Raw genomic sequence first — 19819 nt, 5'->3', positions numbered from 1 at the left:
TTTTTAAATTTGAAACCCTATTCCAAAAACCTCACCCAACTCTAAATCCTAAGTCTAAATTAGTTAAACCTAAAGTAAACATGTATTTTTACCCTTTAATAAAACTTATTTTGATCATTTTCTTTATTAATTTTTATTTTTGTGACAAAATTAGTTATCCGGAATTTCTCTATGAATAATGCTTTTCCTCTATCTCACTTGGAAGGTTCTTCTGGTACACTAGTGGTTCAAAATCGACATTTTATCCGACTCTGGGTTCCATCAATCGAACCGGCCGGTCGATCTGAATTTTAAAACATCTGGTTATCAGCGTCTGACACCTCTCTCCACAGAACTGACACCTCACTCAATCTCTCTCTCTCTCTCTCAGATACAAAGAAAAAGGCCGAAGCAAAAAATGATGTGTTTCACTCATCTCACACCTCTTCCTCTCTTCTCCGCCGTCTCTCTTCCGTCCTCCCGTCGTCACTTCACGAGGTCGCTTTCTCAGTTTGCTCGATCGTCGATTGCAATCTCCGTCACTAACTTATGCTATTCTTCTCTCTTTCCTGTGTGATTCAGTTTCAGGACTAGAATGTCTTCTTCCTCCATAGATTCCGCTCCTCCTCCTCCTCCTCCGCCGGGTAACGGCATTGTCGTGAGTTTCCGATACTCCTCCGTAACTGACTCGTATGCTTTTGAAGTTTGACTTGAATCGTGCTTTATTGTTATGAGATTTGCCGTCTTCGTGTAGCTTGGTTGTGGCGGAACCACTGTGGATTTCCTGGCGACGGTGGATTCTTATCCTAAACCCGATGACAAGATCCGAAGCACTAGCCTCAAGGTACTCTTCCAACTCTCTCTCTCTCCAGGATCTCCTTATATTCTGGTTTGTGATTTAGGGTTTAGGAACTGTGTGTTTGATGTATTCAGGTACAAGGAGGGGGGAATGCTGGAAACGCATTGACTTGTGCAGCTCGTTTGGGGTTGACTTCTAGGCTTATTAGTAAGGTATTGAGCAGATTCAACAGTTGAGTATGTTATTAACTGATTAGTAATGAAAAAACTATGCTTAGGTAGCTAATGACTCTCAAGGAAAAGGTATATTGGAGGAGCTTGAATCCGATGGTGTTGATACTTCCTTTCTTGTGGTAATACTACTGCTCAACCTTTTCATCATCTATTCTAGTCTTTATGATGTTTGTTTAAAAAAAGTTTGCTAATCTGATCTCATCATGCTAGGTCTCTAAGGAGGGCAATACTCCGTTTACCTACGTCATAGTTGATAAACAAACGTGAGTTTATTTTTTGTGAATTTTGGGGATATGTTTCATCTTGTGAATAGTTAGTTTGGAGTGCTGTTTGCTTTTCTTCTAATTTCTTTTATTCAGGCAAACGCGTACTTGTATTCATACGCCTGGATATCCACCCATGGTACCTACTGATCTTCCTCAGTCGACCATGTTATCTGCTCTAGACAGAGCAAGCATCGCATACTTTGATGTACGATTACACGAAACGGCGTTGGTGATTGCGAAAGAGGTAAGCATGCATCTCTTTTCTTTTCTAATGGTTTCTAGGCTTAGATGTGCGTGCTTGAACTCATGCCTTTACCTGATTCTTGATTTCTCTCAAGTATAACGAAACAAAGCGTGGTTTGTATGTATGTAAGATTAGTCAGTGTGATAAGTTCACCATGTTAGAGGTTTTCGCATGATTCTCAAATTTTGTCTACAAAAACATAATATGCCACACACCCTACGTGTTCATTTCCTTCTTTGCTTGTTGCCTTTATCCAGAGCAGGCAAGTCGGAAGAAGATACCTATTTTAGTTGATGCAGAGAAGAAAAGAGATGGATTAGACGATCTCTTGCAACTCGCCGATTACGTTGTCTGCACAGCAAAATTCCCTCAGGCAAGCTAGTCTATGTCTCTGTTCTTTGTCTTTTTTTCCAACATCTTTTCTCAGCTTTTGAGGCTTAAAATTCCCAGTTTCTCACGTCTAACAGGCATGGACAGAAGTGTCTTCAATTCCATGTGCGCTTGTGTCCATGCTGTTGAGATTGCCGAAACTGAAGTTTGTGATCGTAACCTTAGGTGAAGAAGGATGCTTAATGATTCAGAGAGCTTCAACAGGTAATAACCCCGAGACTTTTTTTCTTCTGATCATCCTTTCACTGGGTTCCCAACATCCTCTATCTATGTCCCACTTCAACAGAAACATCAGAATCCAAAGAGACAGACATTGAGAGTTTGGTGGAGTCGCTGAAGCAAAGATCAGACTCGACCGCAACGTTTCCAACATGCGTTTCATCGGTAACCAAATGTTCTATTTCCTAAAATAACTTATCACTGAATGGAAGATAATCCAACTTTTCCACACATATTTTCTCGCAGGAGAGAGCTAAGCTAAAGGCCAACGGGATAGGAACACTGAGCGGAAGATTGTTTCTCGGAACAGCAGAGAAAATTCCTCCAGAAGAGCTTGTTGACACCACCGGTGCAGGCGACGCATTCATAGGAGCAGTTCTTTATGGTAAAAGATTTGCCAAGATACATATACACTCACTGAGTATCAGACCCAAAACCCAAATTCTTAAACATTTACTGACCTATCTCTACTTTTTTCCTTGGTCTGTAGCCTTATGCGCCGGCATGCCCCCAGAGAAAATGCTACCATTCGCTACTCAAGTGGTAACTCTCCTAAACCGAAAACATATTTCACAGAACCTCTCTGTTTTATTTTAATCAATGCTCATAAATTTTCATGTCTATACATCTTTTCCCCCGTATAAATCATGTGAATCTATGACTTATTTTTGGAGAACCATTCTTAATCCTAAACCGAAACACAGACTAATCTGTGGTTACCATTAGCGTAAGACATAAATGGTCACTGTCTCCAATGTTTTTCTAGTCTCACAAACCGCTCTTTTCCAGATGGAGCATACATAACATTATCAGACCGATCTTTGTAATCATGTATTTTTGTTTTGCAGGCTGCTTGCAACTGCCGAGCTTTGGGAGCTCGCACCGGTCTTCCTCACCGTACTGATCCGCGACTTGTACCCTTTCTGGTTTGACAACTTCAATGTTCTATGTTCCTTTCTCAAACCTAATCTTCTTTCAAGTTTGTGACAAAAAAAAAAAAAAAAAAAATCTTCTTTCAAGTCACTCCATTGCCCACTTTCACAATTTAAAACTTTATACATATTAAATTCAGTAAAGACTTGGTGTCAAATACTAACATTCATTTTACGTTTGACTTTGCTTTGTTGTAAAAAGAAACATACTATACGAAGTGGTGTTAATATTCTAAACTAGTAAATGGGTAAGCAATGTGAACGCTTCAACCTTGTTGATCGCGTCTGTATAAATGCGTTTTATTACCAACGGCTGGGATTGAACCGAAGACTACATTGACACGCCCACGCTCTACTTATCTTTGTGTGTCGACACTTCCTCTATCCACTTGACGATGTTAACGCCTTACAAAGACAAAATCAAATTCATAAATGATGATGCCACGCGCCTATCTGATTGGCAAGCTAAAACTATGGACCCCATTGCCGTGTTGTTAATGAGCTTAGTGACGGCGAGATGATCGGTGTGTGGGCCGTGAAAGTAGCAAATGTTTCATGTCAAAATAACTGGCAATGGTGAACTATATAACCTGACCAAGTGTAAAGTGGTTAATTCTTAAATCGCAATGGGTCTTCTCCTTAAGATTCGTACACCTGATTGTAGATTGTTCTGTTCACCCTTCAGTCCAAATATTTTCAAGCCTTTTGGAACTTGGAGTGTCTTCCTTTTGAGTAATTAATTTGCCCATTCATAATGTTTTGTTTTTTTTGGTCAACAAGATCAATCTTTTGTTCAAAAAAAAAATCATATATTACCAGATTTGTAATATTTATTATAATTTGTAAGATACTATGGTATCCATCATTTTTGCATTACAAAAATCAGAATGCTAGTTGGCATTTTTTCTCTCCAGAGCAAGCAAAATCCTTACTAATAAAAGGAATTTTTTGAAGCTCCATAGAGCGTCCACATCAGCAAAAAAAACTTCTCTCAAAAGATGACACGTGGCATAAAATATAGTTTTACACTTTAATATTACTAATTTTCGCAAATTATAAATAATTTGTAAACATACATCATAAAAAATAGAAAAACTACATTAAACATAAGTAAGATTACCATTTTTCACTTGAAAAAAGACGGCTTATCTTCATAATGTAACATTACCATTTTATAAAAAAAAAAACATTATATATAATTTCGAAAATAATAAATATATGTAAACATACAACATAAAAATGGAAATACTACATTAAACATATGTAAGATTACCATTTTACATTTTTAATTTAAAAAAAAATAATATGTAAACATACAACATAAAAAATCCTTACTAATAAAAGAGACCTTTTGAGGCTCCATAGAGCGTCCACATCAGCAAAAAAAACTTCTCCCAAAAGATGACACGTGACATAAAATATAGTTTTACACTTTAATATTACTAATTTTTGCAATATTATTTTGCAAATTATAAATAATATGTAAACATACAGCATAAAAAATAGAAAAACTACATTAAACATATGTAAGATTACCATTTTTCACTTGAAAAAAAGACGGCTTATCTCCATAATGTAACATTACCATTTTATAATGTAAGAAGAGAAAGTGTGTGGACCAATAATTTATTAAGCATTTGAAGTCATTATTAAAGGGTATGTTAGGAATTGAATAGTAAATTAACGCTTACTTACCTTAATTACAGAAGTAAAACCTCCCACGACTAAATCACACTATTCCGGAAAAGAAAGAGAGAAGAAAATCTAAAGAAATATAAATACGAGAAAGGAAAAAAAAAACAAAGGAAAGCAGACCAAAAAAATGGCCTTATTACCCGATTTCTTCTCGAGCAGATTTGAATTAATTTAATTTTGTTTTTGTTTGTTTGCTTGAAGATTTCTCACACCTACTTCCCATTTGAATCAATCGCTAGAATCATTACTTTTGCGAGAGTTGCAGAGTTCCATCTGCTCCCTGCGTTTTAAGTTACAAAACAAACGTTTGGAGTTTGCGAGCGATCGTCTGTTCTCGGAGGGAACCTCATGCGTTTAGATCCAAGCTCAAGCAAATAGTTTCTGATCTCTGATTAAATCTCCGGTGAACAATGGTATCTTACTTGTCCTTTTCTGCGTTTATTTCAAGAGCGATTGTGTTCGTCTCTTGTGATAGCTATCGCTGACTTATCCGTGGCTTGACTATAACCGGAGACTTTTTCGCTGGCTCAAGTTTAAATTGGTTTTCTCCGATGATCGAATTGAATAGCCCAAATTGGTTTCTTGCGGTGTGATTCATGATTGACCAAACCTTTGATGCTGATTTTACTTGAATGGTTTGAGCTAATAGCTTCATGTTAACATATGAAGATGATCTGATTCGTTTCATCAATGCTCATACTACATTTTAGCAGTTAAATTAAAGTTTAGGTGAAGATTGATTTTATTTAAATTGTTGGGGGGGTTTATGCAGGCTTGTACTACGGTTAGTGTTGGCTCTTCCGTTTGGGTGGAAGATCCAGAAGTGGCGTGGATAGACGGTGAAGTCGTTGAGGTCAAAGGCAATGATATCAAGGTCAAATGTTCCTCCGGGAAGACGGTATGTTTTAAATCACTAAGCACACGTCATCAATATTGAATTTTTGATTTTTTGATATATTGTTGGAAAACTTTTAGGTGGGTGTTCAAGTATCAGATGCATACCCAAAAGATGTTGAAGCTCCAGCTTCTGGAGTGGATGATATGACAAGGCTAGCGTATTTACATGAACCAGGAGTCCTCGAGAATATGAAATCTAGATTTGATATCAACGAAATTTATGTCAGTGCTTTATTTGCATTTCCACTCTGTGCATCTTGAATAGAGCTATATTTGTCTTTCACTTTGCTAGGCATTTGCGCTAATGTTGTATATACTTTCTTGTAGACTTACACAGGGAATATTCTGATTGCTGTAAACCCTTTTAGAAGATTGCCGCATCTTTACACCAGCCATATGATGCAACAATATAAAGGTGCAGCCCTTGGAGAACTGAGCCCTCACCCGTTTGCAGTTGCGGATGCAGCTTACAGGTTCCTGCCATCTAGTTTTGAAATATTTTTTCTTCCCATTTTGTTACTGGTTGTTTCCTGTTTGGCTTACCTTGGATTGTTTTCCGTTGGGGTTAGACAAATGATAAATCAGGGCATTAGTCAATCAATACTGGTAAGTGGGGAAAGTGGAGCCGGGAAGACCGAGACGACTAAATTGCTCATGCAGTATCTAGCGGACATGGGAGGCCGAGCTGTTTCCGAAGGAAGGAGTGTCGAAAAGAAAGTTTTAGAGGTTATCTATGGCACATCTTTTAGTTTAGACTTTCGGGATTTTCAATGTCAGGTTTCGTTGAATTAGATTCGTAAACCCTTCTTAAATATGTGTTTATCTTTTCTTTGTATGCAGTCAAACCCTGTTCTAGAAGCATTTGGAAACGCAAAGACTGTTAGGAACAACAATTCGAGGTGCATATAGTATATAATACACCTATACAGACAGATACATATACATGTGTGTGTGTGTGTGTGTGTGTGTGTTTTGAGTAACCTTTCACCTATTAATTTATGTCCATGATCATTATCATGTTGTAGTCGATTTGGAAAATTTGTGGAGATTCAGTTCGATGAAAGGGGAAGGATATCGGGAGCTGCTATCAGGACTTATTTGTTAGAGAGATCGCGTGTTTGTCAGGTCTCGGATCCTGAGAGGAACTATCACTGTTTTTACATGCTCTGTGCTGCACCACCTGAGGTACATATGATTCATTCCTCCTCTTATGATGTTTCCCTGAAAAACGTTCTACTCACTGTAGACGTCATAATTTGGTCTGTGCCTTAAATAGCTATGGATCAGACTTTGCTCTTTACTGCCAACTGTGTTATAAGTATTTGAACGAACTTCCAAGAGTTCTTTCTACCTCAATTGCTTGTATACGCTCTCTTAAGCTTTATTACAATTCAGTTGGAAATGTATCAATAAAATTGTGCAGTCCAGTAAGGATATGTCATCGAAATTGACTTGATGTTTTCTCATTATCCTTTTACTATTTAATCAGGACATTAAAAAATGGAAATTGGCGGATCCAAGAACATTTCATTACCTGAATCAGTCTCAGTGCATCGATCTGGAGAGAATGGATGATTCAAAGGAATATCATGAGACTAGAAAGGCAATGGATGTTGTTGGAATAAATTCAGAGGAGCAGGTAGGGTTTTTTTTTTTTGAGTCATTGCTTTAGTAGTAATTATGGTATTAACATATGAATGTATTTTGATATAAATGTTATGTCAGGAAGCAATATTTCGAGTTGTGGCTGCTATTCTTCATCTAGGTAACATTGAATTTGGAAAAGGAAAAGAAGCAGACTCATCAGCCCCAAAAGATGATAAGTCCAACTACCATCTGAAGACTGCAGCTGAGCTCTTCATGTCAGTAACTTGTTGATTATTTATGACTTTCGTGAAAACGCCCTTCCTTAAACAGATTCATTTGATCTGGAACAAAGAAGTCATTCCTTACTTCTTGGATTTCATCAGGTGCGATGAGCAGGCACTGGAAGATTCTCTTTGTAAACGTGTGATTGTGACACGTGATGAAAGCATCACGAAATGGCTGGATCCAGAAACTGCGGCACTCAGCAGAGATGCATTAGCAAAAACTGTCTATTCAAGATTGTTTGATTGGTATGCCTAATACTGATACATTCGGATTTTTGGTAGCTGGATGCTTCTCTTTCTTTGCAGACGCAAATTTTGGTTTAGTGTAATTTTCTTAACTTGTTCTATTTCTCTTTCAGGATTGTGAACAAGATCAATGATTCAATTGGACAAGATCCTGATTCAAAATATTTAATTGGAGTGCTGGATATATATGGATTTGAGAGTTTCAAGACAAACAGGTGCTTAAGCGGTATGCCTTTTGTTTGATAGGGGGAAAGGAACCACCTTAGAGAATTAATATGGAACTTAGCCTGATATAAAAATAAGTCTCAACATATTCACGTGATAGTTCTTTTCTGTAGTTTGTTGGTTCCTTATAGATTTATAGTTTTAGCAAGCAGTGGAAAGGGTAGTAATTGTTGATATATCTCAACTCCTACAAGTTTTTGATGTGAGCAAAAGGGACAAATAAAGTTTTTAAAAATTTATCTAAAAAGGGTCCTCTCCAACTATTAGAGACCTGATTTTCTCTCTTTCTAAATGGAAGTGAAGTGAAAATATCAAACGGATTTGCTTGTGATTTCCTTGAAAATTGCTTTCTATTGCATGCGCTTTGCAGTTTTGAGCAATTTTGCATCAATTTGACGAATGAGAAACTTCAGCAACATTTTAATCAGGTTTGTTCATCTTCAAATTGCTGCCGTTCTTTAGCCTGATTGTCCCTAATAAATATGATTTTTCCCCCGTGCAGCACGTCTTCAAAATGGAACAAGATGAATATAACAAAGAAGAAATTGATTGGAGTTACATTGAATTCGTAGATAATAAAGATATTTTGGAGCTTATTGAAAAGGTTGGTAGTTTCACCATGTTTTATCTGCCCTCTTACTGAGTATATTATTTATATCAAAAACTATTCATTATTATTTTGTTATTTCTCAGAAACCTGGTGGTATCATTGCTCTCCTGGATGAGGCTTGGTATGGCTCTAAGAATTTGTATTTATATTGTCCAGCATGTGTTGTCTGTCTTCTCTCATATCGAAATTTCCCACCTGAATCTTGCAGCATGTTCCCTAGATCAACACATGAAACATTTGCTCAAAAGATGTATCAAACGTTTAAAGATCACAAGCACTTTAGTAAGCCAAAATTAGCCCGCACGGATTTCACAATTTGCCACTACGCTGGTGACGTGAGTATACACTTGCTTTGACGTTGTGGATATTTATAGTGCGGTAATTACCCAAAAACTAGTTGCTGAGACCTTACTGAATCGTATTTTCAGGTCACTTATCAGACTGAACAGTTCCTGGAGAAGAACAAAGATTACGTTGTTGCCGAGCATCAGGCTCTGCTAAATGCTTCGGAGTGCACCTTTGTTTCATGTCTCTTTCCTCTTCTTGCAGAAGATGCTAAAAAAAAGACAAAGTTCTCTTCGATTGGTTCACGATTTAAGGTGCGGTAAATGGTGTAGTTTTATGCAAAAACTGTTGTCTGTTTAATCTTAATCTCATGATTACTGAAGTCACTTACTTACTTATTGCAGCAACAATTGGTGACATTGCTTGAAACGCTGAGTACCACTGAGCCTCACTATATTCGATGCGTGAAACCCAATAATCTTCTGAAGCCTTTGATCTTTGAGAACCAAAATGTTTTGCAACAGCTCCGGTGTGGGGTGGGATTTCCATATTTTTGGTTTATTTAACAAATGTGCTTGTTACAGTTACATCTCAGTTATAAAAATTCCGAATATGCATATCTTTCAGGGTGTTATGGAGGCAATCAGGATTAGCTGTGCTGGGTTTCCTACTCGAAAACAATTTGAAGAATTCCTAGAGAGATTTAGTGTCCTTGCTCCTGAAGTTTCGGATAACAGGTTTCCCTCTCTTTAATTTAGTGTTTGGAAACTTCCTTAGATATTGAAAGCGTTTTAATTTTGGTTCGTGTCTTTAGTTCTGATGATGTAGCCGCCTGCAAAAAACTTCTTGAAAAAGTTGGACTTGAAGGATACCAGGTACATTTTTGAAGCCTTTTGAATACTTTGCAATGTATCTGAGCTGTAAAACTCTGATGAGAGCGTCTGAATTATCCATGTTTTATGATGCCCTTTCTTTTTACAGATTGGTAAGACGAAAGTTTTCCTGAGGGCTGGACAGATGGCTGACTTAGATGCTCGGAGGAATGAAGTCTTAGGCAGAGCAGCCACCAGCATCCAGCGGAAATTCCGCTCCTACTTGTTCCGCAAGAATTTAATGATGCTCCGCAAGGCTGCAGTAAATATGCAGGCTGTGTGCAGAGGTACTTTAAATTAAAGATACTACTCATGCAATTTGAAATGTTACTAATTTTTCATATTCTGATTTGTTGTACATTATATAGGTCAACTTTCTCGACATATGTTTGATGGATTGCGCAGAGAAGCTGCTGTTTTGGAGATTCAGAGAGACATACGGATGCACATTGCCAGAAAATCTTACAAGGAATTATACTTTGCTGCTGTTTCCATTCAATCAGTAGTACGTGGCATGGCTTCACGTGACGAGCTAAGGTTCCAAAGGCAGAACAAAGCGGCAATTTTAATTCAGGTTCTGTACACGTTCCTGTTGAATAGACAACATGTTTTTTCCTGTTGGCTTCATCTACTAGACGTCTCGAGCTTGTCTTCCTTTTAATGACTTTTGATTTGTTCTCTTTGTATATAACAGAGCCATTGCCGCAAATTCCTGGCCCAGTTGCACTACCAGAGGCTAAAGAAAGCAGCAGTTACAACACAAAGTGCATGGAGAGCAAGGTTAGCCCGTAAAGAACTGCGGAGGCTTAAGACGGTGAGCTTTCTCTTCATTTCTGTCTACATCCTCTTTTGTGCACCACTTCTCGGTCTAGGCGTAGTATATGGCACTGCTAACACTTAGTATCTGAGCTTTTATAACCGGAATACATGCGGTTACATAATGGACTAACTGGGGTTTTAAAATTGAGCTGTCTCTCTTGACGCGATTGCTAGCAGATGGAAGTTTTCCTTGGCGTTTGAGTGTCTTCGTAACTTAGGCAGAAGATGTTGGATTTTTCCAATATATGAATATCAATTATGCCTTCATATTTCGTGCAGGCTGCAAAGGAAACGGGAGCTCTTCAAGCTGCCAAGAATAAGCTTGAGAAACAAGTGGAAGAGCTCACCTGGAGACTGCAGCTAGAGAAACGCATGAGGGTAAGTTAATAGAGAACTCTTAATCTCTTCCAAAAGCTTTTCTATGGCATATATGGATTCAGATGTTTTGACATATCCGTCATCTCTTTTTGTGGCTGTAACCATTTAGACGGACATGGAAGAAAGTAAAACACAAGAAAATGCAAAACTGCGATCATCATTGGATGAAATGCAACGTCAGTTCAAGGAAGCCAAAGCCTTGCTCATAAAGGAAATGGAAGCTGCTAAAAAGACGGCAGAAATTGTTCCTGTGTTGCAGGAGGTTCCTGTAGTTGACACAGAGCTGGTGGACAAGTTAACTAGTGAAAACGAAAGGCTCAAGGTAGGAAATTAACTCTGTTTTTTTCTCTAGAGGATGTCAAAGCCATGAAATAGGTGAAGGAAGGTTTCATATTTCCTATATTTCCATTTGGTTTCAGACACAGGTAAGTTCATTAGACCAGAAGATTGTTGAAACAGAGGAAAAATTCGAGAAGACGAGAAAACTAAGTGAGGAGAGGCTCAAGCAGGCTGTAGAGGCTGAAACTACAATTGTCAATTTGAAAAAAGCTGTGCACGAGTACTCACTATGCATCTCTGATTCTCTTAACTAATTCACCAAAATCTCACTGGCAATCTCAATATTAAGCATACTTTTATTACATGTTCATCTGCAGACTTCAAGAAAAAATATTGGATGTGGAATCTGAAAACCAAATATTGAGGCAAAAATCCCTCTTACACACATCAGGACAACTCCCTCCGACTCCAGCTAAGGTATATCTGAGCAAAATATACTTTGCTTTTTCCGGAATCATGATAACTAAAATAGTGCTCTCTTACTTGCAGAATTCACAAAATGGTCACTTTTCTAGTAAAGAAAGTCTGATCAATGTAAGTCGCGTCTTAACTTTCTTTCCCTTTTCCCCTGAATTACGTTCAAACTCTTTGTATGTCTTTAACGACATTTTGTGCAGGGGGCTGAGATTGAAACACCAGCAAGAACCCAAGAATCTGAGGCAAAGGCTCGGAGTTTGCAAAAGGAACGTCAACATGTATGCTGTTCAGTTTAGTTGCTATATTCTGTGTTTCTGATCTGTCGGATGTGCTTTCTTTGATTGAAGAGAGATATTTTTTTTCTGGTAATAGGAGAATGTTGGTGCTCTTATCAACTGCGTAACGAAGAACATTGGATTCAACCAAGGGAAGCCTGTAGCGGCATTTACTATATACAAATGCCTCCTTCATTGGAAATCCTTTGAAGCTGAAAAAACCAACGTGTTTGATCGTCTTGTTCAAATGATTGGTTCTGCTATCAAGGTACTAAATTACATGCCAAGTCTTTATAGTTACGACATTGTTGATGCCCCTTTTTGTCGTTAATGATCTGAAACAGTGTAATATGGTGTTGTTGCTTCCTCTGAAACGTAGATTATTGTTAATAACGCTTGATTTGCTGCGATTTTTACTATCAGGATGATGATGACAACGAGCATTTGGCTTATTGGCTGTCCAACACTTCAACATTGTTGTTCATGATCCAACAAAGTCTGAAACCTGGTGGTGCCACTCAACAGCGAAAACCACCTGTTTCGACTTCCTTGTTTGGAAGAATGGCGATGGTATATGTGCCTTTTGTTTTTATATATTAATGAAGTTTCGTTCCAAAATCATTTAAGTATTCTGAAGCATTATCTTCTACTATACCAGGGTTTCCGTTCAGCGCCTTCCTCTGCCGAGACTTCTGCAGCAGCAGCAGCTGCAGCGGCTGCAGTGATTCGCCCTGTTGAGGCCAAGGATCCAGCTTTGCTTTTCAAACAGCAGCTTACAGCTTACGTAGAAAAGATATTTGGAATGATTCGGGATAACCTGAAAAACGAGTTGCAAGCTTTGCTTTCCCTTTGCATCCAGGTCGGCTAACAAATACTACTAGTCTTCTTTTCTTCTTGTGTATGTTGGTCTGATATGAACGGACCTCTTTAGGCACCACGAACATCAACGGGACGGTCGCTACGATCTGCAAAGTCATTGGGAAAGGATTCTCCTTTAGAGCACTGGAAGGGAATTATTGACGGCTTATACGCACTTCTAAACACACTGAAAGAGAACTTTGTATGGGAAATCCAAAATCCTGTCACGTTTTCTTTCTCCTTAGTGTGTGAGAATTCTTATATAATTTTTTTCACTTTCAGGTTCCTCCGGTTCTTATCCAAAAGATATTTACTCAGACATTCTCATTCATAAATGTCCAGTTATTTAACAGGTGAGAGATTGGTTTACTGTCTATTATCTACTAGGTGTTGTTATAACGGGGTTCATTATTTTCTGTAGCCTTCTTTTGCGACGAGAATGTTGTACATTTAGCAACGGAGAGTATGTAAAATCTGGTTTAACATTGTTAGAGGAATGGTGCGCCGAAACAAAAGAAGAAGTATTCCCTTGCAAATCCTTCTTTCTAGTTTTTGAATTGTAGATTGATTTTTTTATAGCACAGTTCTCATTATACGTTTTGAATTGCAGTATGCTGGCTCATCCTGGGATGAACTTAAACATATCAGGCAAGCTGTTGGATTTTTGGTATGTGCTCTTACACTTTCGTTTGTTCTATTTTCCATATTTGCTATATCTGGTGATGAGAGGTTGTGTAGTTTCTCATGATTGTCTTTTGAATTGGCATTTACCAACAGGTAATCCATAAGAAGTACAGAATCTCGTACGATGACATCGCACTTGATTTATGCCCTGTAAGTCCCTCTATCGGCCTGACCCATGTACTCTAGTTTAGACGGATATTATGCACTTGCATAAGAATTTGCTTCTGAATTCGAATGTCATGTTGCAGATCCTTAGCGTCCAGCAACTTTACAGAATATGTACGCTGTACTGGGATGACAGCTACAACACAAGAAGTGTATCCCAAGATGTAAGCTTTTATTCAAAAAACAGTTCTCACGCTTTGATCTCGTTCTAACCGTTATTTTGCTCTTCTCTGACAGGTGATTTCAAGCATGAGGGTGCTTATGATAGAGGATTCCAACGACGCTGACAGCAGCGCCTTCTTGTTAGACGAAGATTCTAGGTAACACAATAATCCTGACTCCAAACTCTTCATCTCTGGCTATGTGGAACCTCTGTTTACCTCTGCTTATGTTTTTTTCTTTCTTGCTCAGCATTCCATTCACGACAGAGGATCTATCGAGCTCAATGCAAGATAAAGACTTCGCAGAGATGAAACCAGCTGAAGAGCTTGAAGAAAACCCAGCTTTCAGTTTCTTGCTATAATGGGTGAAGTTACCGAAAGAAGCTGCAGGTTTACTACTCTGTCCCTTCAAGAACATACCTGTAAAAGCAGAAGGAAGAAGAACAGATTTTTCTTTTCACTCTTCACCGATATTGGCAAGACATTGGTAGATTGAACAAATTCTCCATTTCTTTTCTTTGTTATTTTTGTTTCTGATTCATCCCCGAAGTTCCTCAAGGTCTTATATGCTTTGGCTGGGAGAAAAAAAAAAACAGAAGAACTCTTGTGTTTTGTGCAGTTTTTCTTCTTTTTTTTTTTTGGTACAACTTTAATTTTAATTTTGTGTTTTAAATCTGGTGAAAGGCACCAGATGTTAGAGAAAGGATATAACAACAACTCATGTTTTGGCTTGTACAAAGGGAACCTACATAAGTGGGTAAAAGATATTAGTTTTGCTATATTGGATTTATTATTTATATTCATGTATGTTTTTCTAATGATAGATAATTCAGTCATTCACACAATCCGTTGGATAAATTTGAACTTAAATCTTTTTCTGTATATTTGTTTATAATATTTATAAATCATAAGATAAGAACTAGTGTAATATGTGTATATAGGAAAATAGCTATATAATTTGCCCAAAAAAAAAGAGAAAATAGTTATATAATTAATTAACATTTTTACTATTTCGAGTCCACAACTTGCCGGGGAAGTAACATCAAACCCGTGCTACACAAGCATATATAACCGTTATATATACGATACATCGATTAATACATCATCAACAAATCTCTCTCTCCTAATATGATGAGGCACACGATGAAACTTCTTGGTCAACAAGCAAGGCGGATCCAGCCTTCCAACATTGCTCCTACCTCCATCCGCCACGCCGGAACCCTAGTTTCTCCTCACCGTAACAACAGCGCTTTACTGCTTCGTATCGCCACGGCTATAGATCAGAAGACACCAGTCGTTGAAGCCCTTGAGCAATGGAAAGAACAAGGTAACCAAGTCAAGCCTTCTGACCTAAGATGCATCATCAAGAAGCTCCAAGATTCAGAACGATTCTCCCATGCCCTCCAGGTTTAAAACCTAACACAATTATATTATTTTTTTCTTTAAATTATATTTTAATTATCATATTATTTTTCTTTGTACATATCAGAATGGATGAGTTCACATCGTGTCTACACTCTCTTTCCGGAAGATATGGCGTCTAGGATTTTACTTATAGATACTGTTCTAGGTCTAAAAGAAGCAGAGAGGTTCTTTGAAACCATCCCTGAGACAATGAAGGACTACACAGTCTACACATCTCTGTTAACTTTGTACACAAGAAACGACGACACTCTTGACAAAGCAGAAGCTGTTTTCGAGAAGATGAGAGAGATAGGGTTCCTCTTGAAACCTACCCCGTTCAACCTAATGCTATCTCTCTACAGTCCATTGAAACGCCACGATAATGTCAACAGTCTCCTGAGCGAGATGGAAGACAACAACGTCAAGCCGGATGATCTCACAGCGAACCACGCCCTCTCGGTATACGCAGCTGTGTCCAACATCAAGGCAATGGAGAAGTTTCTGAGCAGCAACCAGAGAATCAAACTGGAGTGGGGAACGTGCATCGACATGGCAAAGGCTTACTTGAAGTCAGGCGCAACGGAAAAGTCCTTAGCTATGCTGCATAGAACAGAGCTGTTGGTTGATTGCGCGTCAAGGAAGCCGGCTTACGAGGCGCTGATGAGTGTGTATGGAGACGTGGGGGAGAGGGAAGATGTGTATAGGATTTGGGAGCTTCACAAGAACGCGGGTTCGAGTAACGAAGGGTACAGGGCTGTGATAAGTGCACTCTCGAGTATAGGAGACATGGAAGGTGCTGAAGTGATATATAGAGAGTGGGAGCTTGGTGGTCTTCCGTTTGATGCTAGCATCCCTAACACTCTCATCTCTGGATATCATGCTTTGGGAATGGAGAGAAGACTAAGAAACTAACCAACATTGATGTGCAAATGTGCACAGCATGACTCCAGTAGTTCTCATGTGAAGACCAACTAATAGTTTTCCATTTTTTCTTAAGAAATCGTATAACAATTAGTTAATTCTTCTTTCATGAAAAAGAATCCATCTTTTATCGTTCATAATCTTTGTCACTTAGTTGCTTCAAGCTTGATATGTGGAGTAATCGAATTAAGGATTAGCTGAAGAGTTACACATTATAGTTTCAGAATCTATACATTCACGAAAGGTGTGTGTGTTTTATGCTATTTTAACAAATTCCCCATATATAATTTTACTCATGAGTTAGTTAGAAAACTTGTGCCTTATATTAAAATCAAATTTTCAATAAAAAGAAGAATACATAGTTGTTTCAGTAAATAAAAATAATGAAAATAAATACACATTGGAACTGCCTGTTTTTTTCTTGTTATAACCGGATATAATCTTAAAATCCTATTATAATTTACCTGGTTAGCATAATCTTTAGAAAGCACTACTTATTGCTTCTTCAAAGCAGTACTTATCACATAACCATCACCACAACAATCCCTTATATATTAATCGAGAAGCATTACAATGTTTTGGTAAGCACGTGTACTCACTATGATGATTTTTAAAATTCATATAAATATATATTATATTTTTATTAAACTATCAAATTAATTCGTAGTGTACAAAATAATATTATATAGTCATTCGTTAAATAAAAGCTATGAAATCACCTAATATAATTAACATATATATGATAATTGATTAATATGAATAATAAAAATTTGATAAAAAAATTGTATCTTTTTTTTAATTTATATTATTAAAATAAATTAAACAATCACATTAGTCATATAATAAAAAATATATTAATTGTATGTTACATTTTGAATTGTTTAAAAAATTATAAATTACTAAGAATATTAAAAGTTCCACGTTGAAAATTTTGTGATTAATGGTTTAACTTTTTTTGTTATAAATAGATATAAATGATCATAAAATCGTATGAATATGAAATCTCATTTACTATTTATTCATATGATATATATATATACATATATATCTTAATATCGTTTAAATAAACTATTTACCATACAAAAAAACAAATATATTATTTAAAAATCTGCATTGAAAATGTGATTGTTTTGATTTATTTACCAAAAAGTTATTGTAATCAAATAAGAGGTATTTTTTAATTTATATACTTACTCTAATTTAATTACATACTAGATCTCGATCCGCGCAACCGCGCATGTTTTTTTTTACATTTATGTTTATATAAATATTTTGTTTTTAATTCTAAATTGATATATATTATAATATATGTGTTTATCAATTTTTAAAACATAATAAATTTACGGTATATTTTTTCATTGAATAGATTATTTTAAACTTTCACATGTATTTGTATCTTTTTCTATATATATATATATATACTTTCGGACTATTATTTCATTATTAGAATCGTAACTATATATATAAAGATTAGTAAAATATTGTTTTGTTGTCATACTGAAAGATATTGTAACATTTCACAAATTTAGAAAGTTTTTTAAAAATAATCTTTTTGCTTCATAGATTTATGTTATCGAGTAAATAATTAAACATTTAGTTTTTGTTTAATTTTTAAAATAAACTATATAGTTTAAAATTTGTTTTCATTGATTTAAAGTAGTAAAGATTAATCATTGTTTGATAATATGATTTTTTATTTAAAAAAACATATTTATAATTTTAAAAGTTAACATCAATAAATATTGAAATATTTAACATATGGAGATCTAGTATTACAACATTAAATTATATCTATTTAATTTATACTATTTATAAATCTAATGGATCATCTATTCTTTAAATCCATTAATCCAATTATTGATAGTCTAATAAAAATTTCTGGTAGACCTAAAATTTAAATGATAAAATTATAGATTAAATGTAACATGACTTTCCAGTAATAGGTCTATTAAATCTATTTTAAAAAAAATCACACATAAATCAATGTTATGACTTCTATTTTAATATATAAGATATGTAAATGAATACAAAATAAATAGTAATGTGTAAAAATTGTTTGTATATGTAATGTTCATTTCGTTTCGTGCAAGGCGGATCTTAACCTAATTATCATTATTTCGGAATATAATGCTAAGTCGCCATGATACCAAACCAATCAAGACGATGATGAATGCTACGATGCTCCAGACGATGATTCTTGTGGTTTCTGAACTCATTTTGGTCTTAATTAACAACGTACCACAACAAGTTTTGTATTTTTTCAGGATTTATTTTTCTTTTCTCGTACAATTACATTGCTAGATAATTACAAAAAAAAGTAATTATAGTATGAGATACCCGCATGCAAATATTAAATCATAAGAGTTAAGAAAACTCTTGCATGCCTCTTTACAGTTAAGAAGACGATAAAAAATGCGATTCCTTTTACTAAAAAAATAGTTCCAAGAGTAGAGGATCTCCACTATCTTCAACAAATCCATCACCACCGCAAAAGAAAAGGCTTTGCAGTTCCGTGGACAAATAGAACAATTTCTTGGCTTGATTTGGGTCTATTCAAACTTTTTCCATATTACACAAATCTGGCTTTTCATATTATTATAACTATAAGTAGCATTGACAAACTATATTAAAAAAATATTAAAATACTGTTGATGAAAGATCTATCTTAAATTTTAATTAATACTAGATCTCGACCCGCACAACCGTGCGGGTTTTATTTTATATACTAAATTATTTTAGTTTATAAAACAAAATTTATCAATAAATTAATATAGTTTAGTATTATGTATTATCTAACTATATTATACCTATGTTTATATGATTTATGAAATTATTATTATAAAAAAAATTAAATTTTGTATTCTTGGAAAAAATTTTGTTTTGAAAACATAATTACGTAACAGTACTATTTTACATATTTTTTATTTCTACATTTGAAGTATATATAAAATTTAAATCAAATTGGACCTACTGTTAAAAACTAAATCAAATTGGTAATAGATAAAAAAAAATTGGGATACTGTTAAAACATCAAATTTTTAACACTATAATATATTGTGCCTGTAAAATATTACGGTGCAATTAGTTAGTCTGTAATTCAGATTTGGTGTATATAATTTGTTTTATAAACGCAGTATACATATGGTGATTAATTAAATCCATTTGATATAGTGTTTGTCGTTAAGGAGTTAGTCGAAATTTGATTTATATTGCATGTTCAGAATAATAACAATAGGATAATGTATTGGTCCACATACTGGTTTGATAATGGTTTACATTCTGGCTATCTATAAATTGATTTTACATTTAATAAGGATTAAAAATTGGTCATGTTTACCATTCCGGTTTTGTAGGAGTTATGGTTATATTAGTTGTGATATATTATTAAACCATGTTATTATTAATTAATGAATGATAACTGATTTGGGTTCATTTTTTTTAAAAAAATCACACATGAATCAAGGTTGTGACTTCTATTTTAATATATAAGATATATTATATTTAAAATGAAAATATATTATGATTAAAGTAGTTACAAAGATTTTATATTTTTTTTTTAAACACTTAAAGATTTTATATTATTAACTTTAAAGAAATACATGTTAATTTTTATACATGTATTATATAGTTTGATA

The 19819-nt window shown here is 35.4% G+C and overlaps 3 protein-coding genes across 4 annotated transcripts; all 3 read left to right on the top strand.

The window, feature by feature from the left end:
- Nucleotides 1-241: 241 nt before the first annotated feature.
- Nucleotides 242-3302, top strand: LOC106402061 (ketohexokinase). 2 transcript variants are annotated; one of them, XM_048781794.1, is made up of 14 exons: nt 242-477; nt 562-637; nt 734-823; nt 913-990; nt 1056-1130; nt 1222-1274; nt 1371-1521; nt 1784-1894; nt 1989-2115; nt 2198-2295; nt 2377-2515; nt 2621-2673; nt 2979-3097; nt 3138-3302. In XM_048781794.1, the coding sequence occupies exons 1-13, from the start codon at nt 398-400 to the stop codon at nt 3060-3062; spliced, it is 1215 nt and encodes a 404-aa protein (XP_048637751.1). In that variant the 5' UTR covers nt 242-397; the 3' UTR covers nt 3063-3097; nt 3138-3302. The 2 variants fall into 2 exon arrangements, with proteins under 2 accessions (XP_048637751.1, XP_013698196.2); XM_013842742.3 differs by having other exon boundaries at nt 2979-3302.
- A 1523-nt stretch (nt 3303-4825) lies between these two features.
- LOC106401972 (myosin-14) lies at nt 4826-14656 on the top strand. The gene is made up of 39 exons (XM_013842634.3): nt 4826-5170; nt 5530-5655; nt 5733-5876; nt 5982-6127; nt 6224-6380; nt 6495-6553; nt 6680-6839; nt 7144-7293; nt 7380-7516; nt 7625-7771; nt 7885-7986; nt 8367-8424; nt 8499-8600; nt 8690-8727; nt 8815-8941; nt 9035-9205; nt 9296-9427; nt 9519-9628; nt 9706-9766; nt 9873-10050; nt 10132-10337; nt 10458-10577; nt 10862-10960; nt 11070-11282; nt 11380-11519; nt 11617-11716; nt 11789-11833; nt 11917-11994; nt 12089-12259; nt 12415-12561; nt 12650-12850; nt 12923-13051; nt 13132-13202; nt 13271-13370; nt 13460-13516; nt 13627-13683; nt 13782-13862; nt 13936-14018; nt 14110-14656. The coding sequence occupies exons 1-39, from the start codon at nt 5168-5170 to the stop codon at nt 14219-14221; spliced, it is 4518 nt and encodes a 1505-aa protein (XP_013698088.2). The 5' UTR covers nt 4826-5167; the 3' UTR covers nt 14222-14656.
- A 346-nt stretch (nt 14657-15002) lies between these two features.
- On the top strand, nt 15003-16175 carry LOC106355979 (putative pentatricopeptide repeat-containing protein At1g28020). The gene is made up of 2 exons (XM_048735392.1): nt 15003-15186; nt 15349-16175. Exons 1-2 carry the CDS (start codon nt 15003-15005, stop codon nt 16173-16175), a joined length of 1011 nt encoding a protein of 336 aa, XP_048591349.1.
- The last annotated feature ends 3644 nt before the right edge of the window (nt 16176-19819 follow it).

This window comes from Brassica napus, chromosome A1 (assembly GCF_020379485.1).
Source record: "Brassica napus cultivar Da-Ae chromosome A1, Da-Ae, whole genome shotgun sequence".
In the NCBI taxonomy this organism is placed as follows: domain Eukaryota; kingdom Viridiplantae; phylum Streptophyta; class Magnoliopsida; order Brassicales; family Brassicaceae; genus Brassica; species Brassica napus.
Note: the sequence above shows the minus strand (reverse complement) of the source record. Positions and strands in the feature narration are given on the sequence as shown.

Excerpts from the sequence above, each read along its gene's own strand:
- LOC106402061 (XM_048781794.1), top strand. The coding sequence starts at position 398 with ATGATGTGTTTCACTCATCTCACACCTCTTCCTCTCTTCTCCGCCGTC. Across the intron at positions 824-912 it reads TCCGAAGCACTAGCCTCAAG|GTACAAGGAGGGGGGAATGC; the intron begins GTACTCTTCCAA and ends TGATGTATTCAG. Across the intron at positions 991-1,055 it reads CTTCTAGGCTTATTAGTAAG|GTAGCTAATGACTCTCAAGG; the intron begins GTATTGAGCAGA and ends AACTATGCTTAG.
- LOC106401972 (XM_013842634.3), top strand. Across the intron at positions 9,428-9,518 it reads TGCAACAGCTCCGGTGTGGG|GGTGTTATGGAGGCAATCAG; the intron begins GTGGGATTTCCA and ends CATATCTTTCAG. Across the intron at positions 12,851-12,922 it reads TGCTTTCCCTTTGCATCCAG|GCACCACGAACATCAACGGG; the intron begins GTCGGCTAACAA and ends GGACCTCTTTAG.
- LOC106355979 (XM_048735392.1), top strand. The coding sequence starts at position 15,003 with ATGAAACTTCTTGGTCAACAAGCAAGGCGGATCCAGCCTTCCAACATT. Across the intron at positions 15,187-15,348 it reads TGAGCAATGGAAAGAACAAG|AATGGATGAGTTCACATCGT; the intron begins GTAACCAAGTCA and ends TGTACATATCAG.